At 47.4% G+C, this 19203-nt stretch overlaps 1 protein-coding gene across 4 annotated transcripts in view; it reads left to right on the top strand.

Annotated features, from left to right (window-relative positions):
• Nucleotides 1-18510, top strand: part of SERPINF2 (serpin family F member 2) — a 301526-nt gene extending 283016 nt beyond the window's left edge. For all 4 annotated transcript variants that reach the window (XM_086955199.1, XM_086955201.1, XM_086955198.1 and 1 more), the window contains one exon: nt 16671-18510. In XM_086955199.1, the coding sequence (XP_086811325.1) occupies nt 16671-16996 (326 nt within the window). In that variant the 3' untranslated portion in view covers nt 16997-18510. The remainder of the gene's footprint in view (nt 1-16670) is intronic.
• The last annotated feature ends 693 nt before the right edge of the window (nt 18511-19203 follow it).

The raw sequence follows: 19203 nt of genomic DNA, 5'->3' as shown, positions 1-19203 counted from the left end.
CAGCCAGACTCATCCTCGACATCCCACGAACCAGCCACATCTCCGGACATCTGAGAGACCTTCACTGGCTCCCCGTCAACAAAAGAATCACCTTCCGCCTCCTCACCCACGCACACAAAGCCCTACACGACCAAGGCCCGAGCTACCTCAACAGCCGAGTCAACTTCTACACTCCCAAACGCCACCTCCGATCAGCCAACCACGCCCTCGCCGCCGTCCCCCGCATCCGAAGAGCGACTACAGGAGGAAGGTCCTTCTCCTACTTGGCCGCCAAGACCTGGAACCCCTCCCAACTGACCTGCGCCTGACCCAAGACCACCTCTCCTTCAGGAAAAAGCTGAAGACCTGGCTGTTCGAGCAGTAGCGGCACCCCCACCCCCCCCCCAGCGCCTTGAGACCCTACGGGTATGTAGCGCGCTTTATAAATGTCATTGATTGATTGATTGATTGATTGGTCCGTCTCATCTAGATGCCAGAACACTTCGTTTACACAGTTGTTTAACAAAAAAAGTATAGGCAAAGTATAAAATCAGAGCCACACCAGTTATATTTGCATTAAATGAATATTCTAGAACCCAGTTTATTGAACTTGGTGTATACCTTCATGTTTTAGTGAAGGAGGAAAGTGTTTTTTTAAAGGTCTCGTGCTTTTCTTTCGATAGTTAATTCGTTTTTGTTTGATCTTGGGTCATATAATCAAGAACATTTCAGGAGTTAGATTATCCCTTTCAATGAAGGCAGCATATGATGTTCTGGGTCCTGAGGTAATGTTACTAATTCTCGAGGCTGCACCATAGTTTCACGTTTTGTTTCCTAAATGTAAGACTCTGCTGGAGGTCTCTCTATGACTGTCTGTAACCCCCCCCCCTTGCGCGCTCTCTCCTCTGCAGCCCATCTCTGCCCCGCTCCCCATGCCGCAGTCTCTCCCTTTATCTTTCATTTATGGCCGAGGCGCCGTCAGCCAGAACCAAAACAAACCACAGAAATATTTCTGAGCAGTCGAACAGCATTGCCATGCAGCACCACTCGGCACCACCACAGCACCACCACATTATCACTCAGCACCACCACATTATCACTCAGGACCACCACAGCACCACTCTGTACCGCCACAGCATCATTCAGCACCACCACAGCACCACTCAGCACCACCACAGCACCACTCAGCACCACCACATTATCACTCAGCACCACCACATTATCACTCAGCACCACCACATTATCACTCAGCACCACCACAGCACCACTCGGCACCACCACAGCACCGGTCATGGGCTTTGAGCTCATGGGCTTCTCTCTGAAATAAATAAATTGTAAATTGATACTTGTATAGCGCACTACTCACCCGCAAGGGTCTCAAGGTGCTTGTACGAATACCGCTGTGGAACCCATCCTGGCTTTCCCTGTGAGGCGTCCACTCCTGGGCACCCCCAAGGTGGAGGCCAGGCATCCTTAGCGTTGTGGGGGCCATTGTGGAGATTAAGCAAGCTATTGCCCAGAGTTGCAGAGTGGGACTCCATGATTGGAATAGGCACCGAGGCGAGAATTATCAGGTCCGTGGAATTTTGAGCCCAAGACCCGCCGAGGCGGGGAATTTAACCCTGGTCCCGGGCTAGACCTCTGCATCAGGGTCTGCCACTCTAACCATTGAGCCACACTTCTCCATCAGATCAGAGTGAAACACTGGTTGCGGGGCTACTTTGTTATCGTCCTCCTGCCAGTGTGATATCATCTCTTCAAGATCTGATAGATCTGATCTACGATCTATCTAATTCTCACGCCAGGTTTTTAATCTTGGGCGACTTTAACCTATGGCCCAGTGGTACTTATGATCTTGCATATCAAGAATTCTGTCAAGCATGCAATAATCTTCACTTCACGCAGCTTGTGTCCGCCCCTACTCATGCAAAAGGTCATACTTTGGATATGATCTTTGCAGATTAATCGCTAGTCTCGATCAAGGAGGTAGCGGCTCAATGCTGGACAGATCATGCACTGATCCATTTTTCCATCCTTTTACCAGCTGGTTCGCTGAGTAATAGCGTCCCGGGCAGGCCTAAACTTAGCAGGCAATGGTCTCGGCTATTGAAGGGCTCTAACTACCCACGTTACTGCCTGGGGTCTTTTCCCTGGGTCAGAATGTGGAGGAGAGCTATTCCACTCTCTGCCAGCAGATCCTTGAGTCGCTCGACAAGGTGATTCCACTACGCAGGGTGAAAGATAAGCCATCAAAAGCCACTCCCTGGTTCTCTAGTGATCTTCTCCAGCAGAGACTTCGCTGTAAGCAGGCGGAGCGGGTCTGGAGAAGGCACTATTTGTAAGAAGATAAGCTGCTCTATAAAAAAATCGCTCCAGGACTATAAAGTACAGATTAGGCTGGCTAAAGCCAAGTTCCTAGAGGATACCTTGGCTAAAGCAGGTAACAAGTCCCAAACCTTATTCAAATTAGTTAAGAACCTCTCCAATCCAGCCTGCGCTACATCCGCCATTCCGGCTTCTCAGGAGCTATGTGACTCCCTAGCCTTGGCGTTTGAGGATAAAATAAAAAACATCCTGAATGGACTTTCGGCCTCCAATTCGACCAGCCCCCTTGTCTCTCGTTCTTTGGAACCGGTCAGCATAGCGACTCGGGAGGCCCTTGAGGAGGAGGCAGTACAGCCTCGGCTGACCTGCTTTCCCACTCCTTCTTTGGAGGATTTCTGCTTAGTGGCCAATGGCGTTTCATCTGGCTCCCCTTTAGACCCATTGCCACATAAGTTCTGGAAGCTGTTTCAGGGGGAGCTCTTTCCGCCGCTCCATTCCATCTGCTGCCAGTCCCTTGTCATGGCCACGGTCCCTGATAGCTTGAAACTGGCAGTGGTTACTCCTCTGCTAAAGAAGGCCACCTTGGACCCGTTGTGCCCGGCCAATTATAGGCCCATTTTGCTCTTGCCTTTCTCAGTAAAAATTTTGGAGAAATTGGTCACTAGGGTCCTGTCCAGCTTCCTTGAAACCAACGACCTTTTGGATGTGGCCCAATTTGGATTTAGGTCGGCCCACGGCACGAAGTCTGCTTTGGTGGTCGTTTTGGACGACCTACGTTCGCGCGTCGACATGGGAGGAGTGGCGTTTCTGGTGCTACTCGACATGTCGGCCGCGTTCGATACGGTTGACCGTGCGGTGTTACTTGGCAGGCTCCGGGAGTCCGGGATGACCGGCCTGGCCCTGGACTGGCTGGTCTCATACCTCTGTAATAGGCAGCAATCTGTGGCCTTGCCGCCTTTCCGATCAGTCGTAAAAGATGTGAATCAGGGTGTGCCGCAGGGCTCTGCAATCAGCCCGATTCTTTTTAACTTATATCTTCGCCCTCTAATAAGTTTGATTAAGTCATTTGATATTTCTGTCATCAACTATGCCGATGACACTCAACTTATTTTTCCTTTGAGGGCAGGGAAGCGGTTTCTATGGAATCCTTTCACCACTGCATGACTGTAACAGCGGACTAGTTGTGTCAGAATTCGCTCCAGTTCAATGGAGCAAAGACTGAAATTCTCCATTGCTCACTGGACCGAATGCCCCGTCCTTTACCCGAGGGGTTCTGGCCTTTCTCTACTCTAGGCACCGTAGCGGCGGCAGAATCTGCCCGCAACCTAGGCGTCCTGTTCGGGCCTAGCCTCCAGCTGGATGCCTTCGTTAGTAAAACCACGGCGACTTGCATGCTACTGCTCCGGATGTTACGGAAAATTCTTCCGCTACTCCCCCCCTCGGCGAGGAAGGAAGCAGTGCGTAGTATTATCCTCAGTAGATTAGACTACTGCAACGCACTGCTTCTGGGGGCCCCCAACACCTTGGTCGCGAAGCTGCAGCGGCTGCAGAATATGGCAGCTAAACTGGCTCTTTCACGACCACAGACTGCCTCGTCCTCTCTTGCGCTCTCGGATCTTCATTGGCTTCCTGTTCAAAAACGGATCTGCTTCAAATTCTCTTGTCTGGTTTTCAGAGCTCTGCAAGGGCTGGGTCCAGTGATGTTGCAAGATCTATTCTCCTGGTACTCTACCGCCAGACCTTTGAGATCCTCTTCGGCATTCCTGGTCACTGTCCCCAGGATAAAAAGGGTGAGGATGGGCGGCCGCTCTTTCAGCTTTACGGCCGCCAAACTATGGAATTCCTTACCGATGTCTCTAAGGAGCAAGCAGGATCTCTTGTCTTTTAAAAAGGATCTCAAAAGCTACCTCTTCCCGAGAGCAGCGTAGTGTTAACATCTGTAGGTAATGTTTATGGTCGAAGCGCCACGATACCCTTTGGGTGACAGCTGCACTCTATAAGTATGCTTACAATTACAATTACAATTACTTGGCACCACCACAGCACCACTCGGCACCACCACAGCATCACTCGGCACTACCACACAGCACCACCCAGCACCAACACAGCACCACCCAGCACCACCACAGCATCACTCAGCACCACCACAGCACCACTCAGCACCACCTCAGCAGCATTCAGCACCAGCACAGCACCACTCAGCAACACCACAGCACCACTCAGTGCAACCACAGCATCACTCAGCACCACCACAGCATCACTCAGCACCACCACATTACCACTCAGCGCCACCACAGCACCACTCAGCACCAACACAGCACCACCCAGCACCACCACAGCATCACTCAGCACCACCACAGCATCACTCAGCACCACCACTGTATCACTCAGCACCACCACATCACCACTCAGCGCCACCACATCACCACTCAGCGCCACCCCAGCATCAATCTGCGCAACCACAGCATCACTCAGCACCACCACAGCATCACTCAGCACCACAACAGCACCACCCAGCACCACCACAGCATCACTCAGCACCACCACAGCATCACTCAGCACCACCACCACAGCACCACTCAGCGCAACACCAACATCACTAGATATCACCAACAACACAACTTTATTAACCTCATCGCTGCGGATGATATTTTCCTCCTGTGCTGGGCCCCAATGATAATGGGTGTGGTTGTGACGGAACCATTCCGTCATCAGCACAGCTCAACCGTGACTGATGACGGCATCGAAGGGGTTAAAAAATTAATTTTAAAAATGACACTTTTATTCCTAATTATTAAAAATAAAAAATAAACTAAAAATAAACTTACATAAATTGAATTACAAACTTTTAATATAGTACCATTAAAAATACTAAAAATCGTATGCAAGTATTATTTATTTACAAAATTTAAAAGCCATTAGTAATTGTCACATCAATACATGTAAGATAGGGAAAAAATAAACATGTAGCTTGACTAATGCTATTATTATTATTATTATTATTAAGGAAATTTCTAACGTGCCTGGTTACGCGCACCGGCGTGTACCCGCGCTGTGGTGAGAGAACAGTGAGGAGGCCAAAAGCCACTACTCAGGTGTAGAGCGTTACAAATGGGTTTTAAGAGCTCTACGGAACTTGGCCGATGAAGGTTCAAGACGCAGCTCCATCGGGAGCCTGTTCCAGCTCTTAGCTGCAAGGTGTCTAAAAGATCTGACTCCCATTCGCACCTTCTTAATTTTGGGAACAACCACCAAGCCAACACCAGTGGATCTGAGTATCCGATTAGGTCTATAAGGTGTGATAAGACTCAGTAAGAGGGTGGGCGCCTTGTCCCCAATAATGCGGTGACATATGCATAGCGCCTTAAAAGTAATCCTCTCCCTGACAGGAAGCCAGTGGAGAGTTTTCAAGGCGGCTTTGGAGGCTGCTATTCTAGGGAGCCTCAATACCAGCCGGGCTGCGGCATTCTGTAACACCTGCAGGCGATTCAGAACTTTAACCGTGGTCCCAAGATAGAGAAGGTTAGCATAATCTAGTCGTGATGTTACAAGGGCGTGCACCAGCGTCCGCCTCGCACCAACAGGAAGCAAATCCAGAGTCTTCCGCAAGTTTTTAAGGACGCCAACACACGTCCCAACCACACGGCCGATCTGGGGAGTGAATGAAAGGTCTGAATCAAACATTACCCCAAGATTTTTAGCCTGCTGACAAGGTACAGAAGTGGTGCCTACTCATGCCGGCCACCATGCCGATGACCACACAGACGGGCCACCACGAGCACCTCAGTTTTGGCACCATTCAGCTTCAGGCAGTTGTTAGACATCCAGGAGGCAAGCTCCTGCATGCAGGCACTGAAGTTAGATGCCGCAACCTCAGGCGCTCGTGACAGCGAGATGACCAGCTGAGTGTCATCGGCATATGACACAATTTGCAGGCCATGGCACTCCACGATGTTTGCTACGGGGGACACATATAGGTTAAACAGGGTTGGGCTCAGGGCAGAGCCCTGTGGCACTCCTTGATCCAAGTTGATCATACGGGAGTAATACTCCCCCTGTCTAACCTGAAAGCCCCTATTGGACAGAAAAGATTGGATCCACTTCAGCGCAGTCCCCATGACTCCACCCTTGTTCAGACACTGTAGCAAGGTGAAATGTGCTACAGTGTCAAACGCAGCACTCAAGTCGAGTAAGATGAGGGCCATCGTCTGTCCTTCATCTAACCCTTGTCTGATGGTTTCAGTGGCCATAAGCAGCGCTGACTCAGTTAAGTGGCGAGAGCGAAAGCCAAACTGAGTTGGATGAAGCAGGCTTGCCTTCTCCACATGAGCCATCAACTGAAGATTAGCCACCTTCTCTGCCACTTTTGCCAAGTAGGGTAGGAGAGAAATGGGGCAGAGGTTTTCCAATCTTTGACAAAGAAATGAGAAAGAACTTGCACAGCGTGGTCAATCCAAAGTTAACCCCTGTTAATGGTCTGTAGCGTGCTCCCAGAGATAACGCTGTCTGTGCCTACCAGCGCAAACAATGGAAGACTAATACACGGCTTCCCCCACTTGCAGGAGGACTCCCCGGTGCACAGCAATCAATTGGCGATATAGTCTAACAGTTTGTGCAAAGTTCATCAAAAATTAAATCCACAACTTGAAAAGGTTCATCTCCTTTTAATCCATATTCATTGAATTCATGAATGAATGATGCTTGAAATAGGTTTAGAAAACAAACTCCAAAAGAGGTATCATCCAACGTAAACAAACCCAATGCATTTCGGGCTAATCAATAGCCCTTCTTCAGGGGAACGCTCTACAAACATAAGGGAAACATCATACTGTCACTAGGAAGTTCAAAAACATCATATTGTTGCTCAACAGTTACTCAAAAAGCCATGCTCTGCAATTATATCAATTAATGTGGGGTGCTATAAAGACAGCATGCTCAACGTGTCAAAACGTGCAGAACATAAGAAAGTGAAAAAAGTTCAGAAGAAGTAAGAGTGAACCAGTGTCACGCAAGAATTCACTTGTGCTAAAAAACGTGTATGCGCGAAAAACGCGAAGAGTTGAAACCACATGCAATATAACCCTTGTGCTCAACTATGTGCTTGAAATGATTCATGCGGGAAATGATTCATGCAGAAAATAATTAATTGTGCCAAACAAGCCGTGATCAAAAGGCTTTAGCATGCTGCACTCACGGAGATGATTACATGCGCGTGCTCGGGTCAACAAACCTGCAAAAAAGTGAAACCATTTAGGAAACATACACGATAAACATGTATTAAACGCAGTGCGGTGGCGGTAGTCCTCGGTAGAGGTACTTACATGGAAGAATTTGCAAATTCACTCGGTCTGCGACCAGCTTGAAGCCATAGTTCGTTAGTGTGTGAAGGGTGTTTGATCATCGCGCGATATGTGAATTAGTAATGAACAAAGGACTAAAAAAATGTTAAACAAACCAGCACCATATTGAAATGGGTCGGATTAGTGCAGATACAACTAAATACGCGGATAATAGGGGAAATAGAAGCTCAGAAATAAATCCGCTAAATTAAACAATCACATGCACAGTGGAAAAGTGAATCCGCATATGAAGTGTATTAGTTTTCCAATCTTTCCCAGCTAACATTTAACTTTTTTTGAAGCGAAAGTACCACTGCTTGCTTCCATCTATCAGGTACGGTATGAGTACTAAATGATAGATCCAGGACGTCCCTAATATAGGGCTCCAGGATCTCGATACTCCCTGCGAGCAGCTTAGGCGACGCAGGGTCTCGGGGGGATCCTGACTTGATGGAGCGGCATATCTGTATCAGGCTTTCTAGGGGTGGCACGAGAAAGTTCACCAGCCTATTTTCACCCACAACATCCTGTTCTATCTCTCTGAAATCAGAGCCCCTTCTGTCACCTTCCGAAAAAGCGGAGTATATAGTGGCCACCTTTTCAGAGAAGAAGGCAGCGATCCGATTACAAGATTCCTCTGAAACACTAGACGGATCAGCAGATGCTCCATGGAAAGAAATTTCTTTATAGATTTTAAATAGCTCCTTAATAGAATTTTCAGCTTCTCCTATTCTTCCTGCGAAATATTTGGCCTTGGAACGCCTGATTAAACTGTGACAATCTCTCCGTTTAGCCCTATATTCCTGCTTAGCCTGATCAAGAAAGGCAACCCTCCATCGCCTTTCGTGTTGTTTACATTCCGCATTAGCTCAGCGGAGTTCATCGCTAAACCAGGGGGCGGATTTCTGAGGTCTGCTACCAGGGTTTTTTAAGCACAGCGGAGCGGTAGCGTCCAAAGCATCACTGATATGACCTTCCAGTCTATCGGATGCAGAATTAGCATCCTGACCTCCAGGTCTACCTCCTTTGACCAGGGCAGTGTCGAACGTGGCTTTGGAGAAAGCTGCCCATTTCCGACAGGGGTATTTTGGGTTGGCCCGCTCTTGGGTGTTTGTTGCCGGAACACTTATAACAAAGGGTACTAAAAAGTGATCAGACCAGGGAATCGGTATAGGGGTATTTACCTCAATATCCTCCCAGTTGGCAAAGATAGGATCCAATAAGTGGCCCTTTTGATGGGTGGGGGCCTGAGATCTAAGGCAGAGTTGAAGAGCATGCAATTCCTGACAGAAATCAGTGGCTCCCTTGTCCCGTGGATCGTCCAAATGCATGTTAAGGTCACCCAATAGCAAAAACTTGTCCCTACGTAGGGCCGCTTCCTCATGCCTTCTATCAGACTGGTGGTAAAACGAGCGAAAGGGCTCGGAAAGCGATAAATCAGAAAGCCCTTCACTGTGTTACCTGCATTAACCTTTATAGAGAAGGCTCCTGCCTCACTATCCACAGTAGTGAGTGGTACCAGTTGACAACATAGCGGAAGTTTGGAGATTATCGCTATTCCACCACCTCTACCCACAGGTCTATCCAACCTTACCATGGTATAGCCTCCCGGAAGGGAGGCGACTACATCTGGCTCGGAGTTGGAATCAAGCCATGTCTCGGTGAGGAATAGAAGGTCAAATTTCATCTCCATGAGCAGATCATATATATCCAATTTATGCTTACACATAGATCTAACATTTAGTAGTCCGCATTTAAGCCTTAGGTCTTCAGCCTTCTTGGTGTCTCTAGTACGCCAAGTATATTTGCACTCTTTGCAGCTATTATCCTCTTCAGCCCTCAAGCTATGAAGGCAGGCCTTAGCGGTCTTGGGACACAGTGCACGGAGTTGACATGAGCTCCACTGTATTATTGCCCCATTTTGTCCAGGGGTTATGGCCCCTGCCCCTGTCCGGCTGCGGACGGGCACAGACGGGCTTGCCTTTGGCGCGCCTTTGCTAATTTTAGAACTATTGCCATTTCAAAGAACAACATTTTTTACAACACAAACAGCTCAAACTTTTCTAATGCAAGCCCTATTGCATTTGACCTTGCGAGAATATAGGGGCTTAACGAGAGCTTAACCATCGGGCGATTTCATGCTGTGCCCGTGAAAAGCAAGCTCAATGCGCAAGCGCATTGACCTGAAAAGCCCGTGCACATGAAAGCCAGCCATCTGCCGCCAGCAGCTTCACTTGAAAGGGATCATGTCGCACTTTTCACGGCCGCCAGGCCGTGTAGCATTTCTCCTCCCCCCTCCCCACAGCAATGCCCTCCGTCTCATTTTGTGCTGCCAAGAGCTTGTTTTTCATGCTTGCCCTCGCACTCTCCCCGCATTAGCCTCTTGTTACAGGCATTTCTCCTCCCCTAACTATTTAAGGCCACCGGCCGTACTTTCACTTTCACGGCCGCCAGGCCGTGTCTGTCGTTTCTCTTCCCCCCTTCCCCCCTCCCCACAGTAATGCCAAGAGCTGGCTTGTTTTCATCATGATTTCCAGAGATTTTGAGGTGCTGAGAGCGCTGTGCCCCATCCTCCGGCTCAAAGACATCTATACTCCCCGTTTTCTTATTGTGTATTCTTATCTAAGTTGGTGGAATCGCTGTCTACCTCCCCACAAATCCCCTGGTATCTGCTCCGGCTGCTGTTTTGTATTCTTTCTGTGAGCAGCGTATGCCCTCCCCTCCCCTCCTATGTGCCGCGCTGCCGTCCGTCTTTTGTTTTGAAAGCTCGCTCTCTTCCTTTGGGTCTGAGCTGTAGCAGACGTGTGCTTTCCCCTCCCCCTCCAAGAGCAGCCCTGCGTTTTCCATAGATGTTCTCTTACATTCGCAGACTTTCATTCCTGCAGTCCTTTCATGGCCTCAGTGCTACACGCCCTTGGTGGGAACTCGAATCTTTTATGGCCCAGAAACCCTAATTTGCTGCTTTTTTTATTTTTTAAAAAGGGTGATCTTTGTGGTCTGTCAAACGAAGCACTTGCCCTGTGTGCGCCCAGTGTGTGTTTTTCTTTACCTCCTGTTTCGTCCTACTTCCCCTCTTCCTGCGTAAACACCTTCTCTTCTCCACATCTGTTTTATTATCTCCCTGCTCGTCATTTCTAGCATGTTTCTGCCCCCACCGTGGTGACTGCTGTTTTGTCCCAACATAATTAACATTTGCTATGTGACAAAAAACATCCTGTGAGCCGTGGCCTCCCTGCGCCATGCCAGGTTTTAACTTTTACAATCCTGCTCCAAGCCCCCACCACCCTTCCGAGGTCACTGCTGTTTTGCTCTCGACATCATTAACAGTTGCAATGCAGTGAAAACATCATGTGACCTTCGAGCTCCCAGCGCCACGCCAGGCTTTAACTTTTACAATGGCGGCTGCGTGCCTTTCTCTGGTTCTGGCCGGCTTGCGCAAATCAACTTTTAAGATTAGGATTTATCCCTTGCACGCTCTTTATTGCTGTTGCACGCACGTGATGGCCATTCTGGGTGCCTCTCCTCGCCTCACCTCCCCTCCCCCCACCACCTTAGAGCGTGTGTCTACGGCAGGTAGGAGCAGAAACACTGCACACACACAGTACACCGAGATGTACCAACATTCGCCGTGCAGCAAAAACATCATGTGACCGGGACCTCCCAGCGCCATGCCAGGTTTTAACTTTTACAATGGCAGCCTTGTGCCTTTCTTTGGTTCTGCGGGGCTCGCCCATATCAACTTTTTCCACCACTCAGCCAGCCGCACCTGGCACAAGCATGGCGGCCCCTGCTTCATAGTCATGGCGGCAGCATACTAATTTGCCTCATCTTTTTAGGTCGAGCTTGCTCAACATTTTGTACAGGGGCTTTTCAAATTGCTACCCCTGTTTTCCCTGGCTGCAAGCTTGAACGCGCGCAGTGCCAGCTTGCTCCATGTCGCCGTGTTGTGCCCCTTCCCCCCACGCATTCCCAGCCCTTTGATGCTTCCGCTGCACTTCAATTGGTCCCCTCTCCCGTGGCGTTTGTAATCCTGCCCCCTGCGTTGCCCCCTCACCCTCACACTGTGCTTGCATCTTTGTTTGACTATTTTCAAGACCAACACATAAAAAAAATTGTCATTTACAAAACCAATAGCTCCAACTTTTCTAATGCGAGACCTATTGCATTTCCAATGCTTGTTTCCTTAGAGTTTGAGAAGATGTGGGGTATTTTCTCCACCAGAGTCATGGTACAATAAAGATTGTTTGCTGTGCATTAAATTATACCTTCCAGTCATTTTATGGGCCCTGTCTCCTGTAAAGACATTTCTTCCTTGCCTCAACACGTGTGCTTTTATGCACTGCAACTCCATCTGTTACTTCAGTTTTTTCATCCTGATCTTTTGTTCTCAGAGGAACGAGATGATCCAGTCTAAGGCTTTTCCTTGTATGCCGATGTTGCTGAGGCGTTGTATGTGGGTGCTATGACAGACAGTGTCGAAGGTGGCGGAGAGGTCGAGTAGGATGAGGGCAACTGTTTCTCCGTTGTCCAGTAGCGTTCGGATGTCGTCTGTCGCTGCGATGAGGGCGGTTTCGGTGCTGTGTTTGGCTCGAAATCCGGACTGTGAAGTGTCGAGGGAGTTGTTGGATTCAAGGAAGGCGGCAAGTTGGCTATTGACGGCTTTCTCAATGACTTTGGCGGGAAATGGGAGAGGGAGATGGGGCAGTAGTTCTTGAGTTCAGAAGGGTCTGCCGTGGGTTTCTTCAGGAGGGCGCTGAGTTCGGCGTGTTTCCAGCTTTCTGGGAAGGTAGCGGAGTTGAAGGAGCAGTTGATGATATCGCGGAGATGGGGTGCGATGATGGAGTCTGCTTTGTTGAAGATGTGGTGGGGACAGGGGTCGGTTGGTGAGCCTGAATGGATGGAGTTCATTTAGCGGATGGTGTCTTCCATGTTGATAGGGTTCCAGGCGCTAAGGTTGTTAGAGGTCGGTTTAGGTTCGGAGGTGGGTGGAGTGAACGGTTCATTGGAAGTGTTCTCAAAGCTGTTGTGTATGTCGGCGATTTTGTTGTAGAAGAAGGAGGATAATGAATTGCAGAGGTCTTGGGATGGAGTGATGTCGTTTGAGGCTGCGGTGGGGTTGGTGAATTCTTTGACGATGTTGAATAGTTCCTTGCTGTTATGGGCGTTATTGTCGAGTCGATTCTTGAGTGCTGATTTCTTGGTGGATTGGATCAGCTGGTGGTGTTTGCGGGTGGCTGCTTTGAAGGTGGTCATGTTGTCGGTGGTTGGGTTTTTTCTCCATGTTTTCTCGAGAGTGCGGCATAGCTTTTTTGATTTCTTAAGGTCATCGTTGAACCAGGGGGCCTTTTTGCTGTCTTGTTTGGTGAGTCCGACTCCCCCCATTCAAATCAGAAAGTACCGAAGTCATCTGCGGAGTACCACAAGGATCATCACTTAGTCCCACCCTCTTCAACGTATACATGAGCCCCCTCGCATCCATCGCGCGCCAACACAACCTCAACATCATCTCCTATGCAGACGACACACAACTGATCCTTTCCCTCACCAAAGACCCTAACACTGCCTAAACCAATCTTCATGAAGGAATGAAGGAAGTTGCCGAATGGATGAAAAACAGCCGCCTCAAACTCAACTCAGACAAAACGGAAGTCCTCATCCTAGGATCATCCCCCTCTGCCTGGGACGACTCATGGTGGCCATCGGCCCTGGGCACAGCACCCATACCCACAGACCATGCACGTAACCTAGGTTTCATCCTAGACTCCTCCCTCTCGATGACCAGACAAGTCAATGTCGTCTCATCCTCCTGTTTCAACGTACTTCGCATGCTCAAAAAAATCTTCCGTTGGATACCTACCGAAACAAGAAAGACTGTCACCCACGCACTGGTCACCAGCCGACTGGACTATGGAAACACCCTCTACGCCAGAACCACAGCCAAACTACAGAAAAAACACCAACGCATCCAAAACGCATCAGCCAGACTCATATTGGACATCCCTCGCCAAGCTCACATTACCGCTCACCTGAAGGACCTCCACTGGCTTCCAGTTAACAAGAGAATAACATTCCGCCTCCTCACCCACGCTCACAAGGCTCTCTACAAACCAGGGCCAGAATGCCCCAACACACAACTGTCCTTCTACACACCCACCCGCCAACTAAGATCCGCCAATCAAGCCCTCGCCGCAGTTCCGCGCATCCACAGATCCACCATGGAAGGAAGATCCTTTTCCTACCTAGCGGCCAAGAACTGGAATTCTTTCTACCCTCTCACCTCCGCCTCACACAGAACCACATTTCCTTCAGAAAGGAACTCAAAACCTGGTTATTCGATAAATAATGCACCCCTCCCCCAAGCGCCTTGAGACCCTCTGGGTGAGTAGTGCGCTATACAAATTCCAGAACTTGAACTTGAACTTGAACCTCCACTTATTGGCATTTAGTCTTTACATGTCTGTGTACTTTTATCTGCTGCTTTAGCCAGATCCCTTTTCTGCCAATTGTATGACGGAACCTCACATGCATTTACCCCAAACGTGTGGTATTGTTGCAGTTGGGGTAGTGACTGAAGGCAGATCATTGTTCTGACTGTGGGGTAAAGGATGCTTCCCTTTTCTGTCTGATTTTCTTTTTATTGCGGTGGAGCTGGTTAACTGTATAGGCCTTCCGTGTGTTGGCCTTTGTTGAACTTGATCTTTTTACAGACCCAGATAGTGGTTTTTCAAACCTGCTGTTTTCTTTTTCAGTTTGTCCCTGGCTGCCTGATTGTAGCCACTCAGTCAGTAGTGTTGTTTCATGTTTGACTGCCATTATTTTTCCGGTGTGTGTGATATCTTCCACTCCCTCAATCCTCTTATACGGTACCATGTTGCTGATTGCCAGTTTGTTCCTAATATATCTATAACATTTACTTTGTCGTTGTTACATCTTCGGTCCATAACCGATGCTTGTGTCTAATTATATATACCTTTCTATATGTATAGCTGATATCTGTGTTCTACATATATATATAAAAACATATATATATATATATATATATATATATATATATATATATATATATATATATATATATGTATGTAGAACACAGATATGCCTACACCTATACCTATGCATACATATATATATTTTCTGCATCTTTTTGTATATCTGTATGTGTTGCAAGTCATTCTGGAGGATGTACGTTTATGCTTACGTCGCTGCTCCTTTCCTTGTGTCCCTTCGCTTACTTGTTGCATATGCATTTGCTTATCCTTCCTCCTCTGTGGCTTCTACGTTAGATAGTCTCAGAGGGCTCCCTTCTCTCTAGAAGTGTTTTTTCTAAGTGTGAGTGTCTATGTCAATAATTGTTGTTATTGCTTCGCAATACTTCTGTTTAAGCATGAAGTGGTGCTCTCTGGATGTGTTCTGAGATCTCTCCCTTTCTCCTGCTTTTCTCAGAGCAGGTTTATCTCACAAGCTTGTTTCTACAGCAAGGAGCTCGGGCTCAGTGGCACTGGCTGTTGTCCTTGGCCTTTAGCCTCGTCCACTAATGGTCCGGATACCATTGGGTGAGCTACGTAGTATTATGCTTCTATGAAGTGTTCTTTTCCAACATTTCTTTATTCCACTGCCATGAGTGACGTATCACCATGATTTTCCATGGCTTACAGATTTCAATTCCCTACGGATTTTCCACAGTCCTTCTGGAGGAACGTCTCTGTTCATCACCTACATTCCTAGACAGCCTGGCATTTATTGCAGATGGGTTGGTCCTATTCAGGGATCTTTAGTGTGACTATTTGGCAGACCTTCCTTTGGGGATGGTATTACTTGGGTACCTAACTCAAATGTAAGGAATCTGCAGCTAGAAGTCTCCATCAGATGGATAAGTTACTTACGTTCAGTAATGCCTTATCTGGTAGAGACAGGATCTAGCCGCAGATTCCTTACCGACTCTCCCATCCTCCCCGTTCTGTGAACTTGTTGTTCCTTTTGTCTACAAGATCCCTTCTGGGTATTCTAATGCCTTTCAATTGAATTTTTTAATTGTTTGACATAATGATGCCTCTTTATGGGCTGCACTGTTTCGATAGACAGTTTCTATGAGTGGCTTCCTGTTTTTGGTGCGGGAAATAGTCACTTAAGAAACTGACATCAGCGTGTCAGTCGAAGGCTTATATGGACTCCGCCAAAGTCATATCCAGTGGATGATGTCGCTATGGAGTCGCTCGATGCCCTTTTTTCCGACATGCAGGGGTATTGCTGTAAAAATAAATCCGGATCCAGTCTGGAATCTGCAGCTAGATCCTGTCTCTACCAGATAAGGCGTTGCCAAAGGTAAATAACTTATTCTTCATGGCCCCTACTCTCCATAAACTGTTGAAAGTTTAACTTTTCTATGGTGCAGAAAGTCTGGAAAGGTACAATAGAAGTGATCTGCAACCTTAAGCTTTACATATCTGTGAGCTAGACCATCATAAACAGAGGGAACCAGTTCGGGTAAGGTTGCGGTACCAAGTGACACGCAGATTTGAATTTATCAGACAAAGATTGTCCAGCTTGACTTACACTCCTGTTTCACTTCTCTCCTGTACATATGAGGGACTCGCCCAGGTGACCTCGCTTTGGCTCTGCAATTAGTGAGCTAAATCCTGTGTTTGGCCACTAGCAGCATTGGATGGATGTATGACGTTACAACGCATGCTTTTACCACGCATGCCTTTACAACGCGATTTTTACAACGCATGCCTTTACAACGCATAGTGCTTTGGGGCGCTGGATAGTGAATAGTTTAATTTACTATTCCAACTCCAGTCCCCCTGAATAGTAGGGAAGGTGTTGGATAGTAAATTAAACCTATTCCCTATCCTAGAGCGCCCCCAGCGCAATGCGTTGTAATGGTTTGCGTTGTAAAAGTTGCATCGTAAAGGCACTGCATGGTAAAAGTTGCGTTGTAAAGGATGTTTCCCGCATTGGATGATCATTTATTCCAGAGTGTGTGGTTTTTCTCATACCTTCACTACATTTCTGATTTGTTTGCAGGTCTTGGGGAGCTCTTTTCAAGCCCAGATCTGCACGGAATATCTGAAGAGCCTCTGGCGGTGTCGAGCATCCAACATCAGTCCACGCTACAACTAAATGAAGAGGGAGTGGAGGCCTCGGCCGCTACGTCAATCCAGATATCACGCTCGTACACTTCCTTCTCGGTCAACCGTCCCTTCATCTTCTTTGTCATGGATGACCTCACAAGGATGCCACTGTTTCTGGGCAAAGTAGGGAACCCCAACCCAAGTGCCCCGGTGCTGAATACAACCCAGAATGACTCTCCGGACCCCAAATTCGTAATGAAAGGATATGACCCAAAATAACATGAAATGTGGACCTGAAAAGACCACCCTCCATGCTGCTGGGGTTTAGAGAGGGGTGAAGAACATTTTACAGAAAGGTAACGCACGGACAGACAGGGAATCATAGACAGATGACCTGATTGGAACAAGTGTAGCACAAGGTGTCTGACACTGAAATCCCTTTCTCAACTCTGTCTAGTTCCTTGAGGCCAGCTTCTTTGTTCCGCTTGACCCAACTTTCAGACATCCTATCTTTTACGTACTGTCTGCTCAACTTCTGCTCTTCGCTGTGACTCTGCTGTCTTCCTTGCTCTGCCTCCTCTGATTTCCCTATTATGTTCCACGTGTTTTCCACGTTGTTGCCTCCACTCTTGGCTTAGCGTCCAGGCAATCACTTATATTTGTATCTTCTTCGTTTCTAGATTTTCTCTGAGCCTCAAACTCTCTACTTTTCTTTACTGGCCCCTGGCTAACACTCTTTCGTTATGTGTCTCTTGACTCCCCACTGGAGACCAACGTTGCCTTTAAGCTGTATGTTATTTTCTGGTGGCTCACCCTTAAATGTCAAGAGGGCTGCCCTTTCCTGGGCCGTAGCTGGGTCCAAGATCCTGTTTCCTCCTTCCTGGTCAATCACTGTGGTCCTCATCCTGTCTCATCCTCTGTTGGGTAATCACTAGCCGCAAGCTGTGCCTTTCCCCTTTCAGACCAGGATCTGTACCCTAGTCCCCTAACCCTGTTATGGCCTGTGGACTCTGCCACCTCGTTTTGTGGCTCTTCACTTGTCTCCATAGTGTTTCCTATTCTCTGTCCTCATGCTCTGTCTCCTTCTTCTGTTACACCTCACTAGGCTCCACACTCATTTTCTCTTCTAGGATCTGGCGTTAAAGAACAGAGCTGGCCACCCCTTTCCTGACCTGTCAATACGATCCAAGGTTATCTAAGACTTTCCTGGAATTTCAGTAGAAGGCTACTTTATTTGCACTCGCTGGACCCACAAATTATTTTTTCCTTTACTGGTGGTTCACCATAACGTAGGCTCTATTTCTTTCTTGCCTAACCTTTGCTGAATCCTAGAGTCTTTCCCATCATTTATAATGCCTTTCCTAAACGCTAGGTTCTGTCTTATCTTTCCCTAAACCTTTGCAGGACCCTAGTCTCTATCTCATACTTTCTAATTGTTTGCTGGACGGTAGACTTTGTTGCAGTACAAATATATTCTTCTCCCTTTTTTAGGAATATCTGCTGGGCCATATTACTATTCTACCACCCTCTATTTCTGGTCCCACCGTGATTGTCATGCTCTTTTATTCAATCTTTCCTGAGTAGTCCAAGTTTCAGCGGCTCATTATTTCATTAAAGGCATCAGCCTGTTCTAGCATCAACGCTAGCTATGTTATGCGTTTGTTTGTTTTCTGTTCATGCCTTGCATTATGACCCAGAATATTTCCCATTCATGCTCACATTTTAAGTTTTTGGAGGTTTTGTAAAAATGTTTTCTAATAAATAAAGCTGTGCCTTTTCATGGGATGAATTGATGTCAATACAGCAGACTTTGCTTTTCATGGATTGATGTGTAGCTTTAGCCTTTTGTATCCACCTGCCTTTGTTAGGAGAGAAGTCTATAAAGGGGGAGAGCAGGCCATGCCACCTAAGGGGCGGGAGATGGGGAGAGGGGTGGTCTAGAGGTGTGTATGTGTGTGTGTTGCTCTTCTTAGCTTTGGTAAACAGTAATAAAACCACATAAACACCATGAAATGAAATGAAATGAATGAAATGAAATGTCAACTTATAAAACGCGGTTGCTGCCCTGGGGCGTCCAAGCGCTATAAAATTGCTTAAGAAAAAAAGGCAGAAAAAAAAAGTTTAGAGAGGAGCATTAAACAGAAGAGTCTTCAGCTGTTTGCGAAAGGTGGAAAGGTTTGTGTAAGAACTAAGAAACTACAAGGATTGCCCGCCATAGTATTTTTAGGTACTTTTGAGTGGGTGCATCAAGAAAAGTAAAAGCGCATTACAGAAATATTTACTTTGGTCATTTGTGTAATTTACTCCAGCATCCAGGCATACACAGGTTTATAATAGTAGATACACACTTCATTACCAGTGAACCCCACGTATCACTTGTATAAATAAAGATACAGGATCTACACTGTTTCTGTGCTAGATCACTTTGGGTACTACCCTAGCCAAAAGGATGAGGTTTCTTTTTAACAGGCTGGAAGATACTTGAA

Source organism: Lissotriton vulgaris, chromosome 2_1 (genome assembly GCF_964263255.1).
Source record: "Lissotriton vulgaris chromosome 2_1, aLisVul1.2, whole genome shotgun sequence".
In the NCBI taxonomy this organism is placed as follows: Eukaryota; Metazoa; Chordata; class Amphibia; order Caudata; family Salamandridae; genus Lissotriton; species Lissotriton vulgaris.
This window is presented reverse-complemented; position numbering and strand designations above follow the sequence as displayed.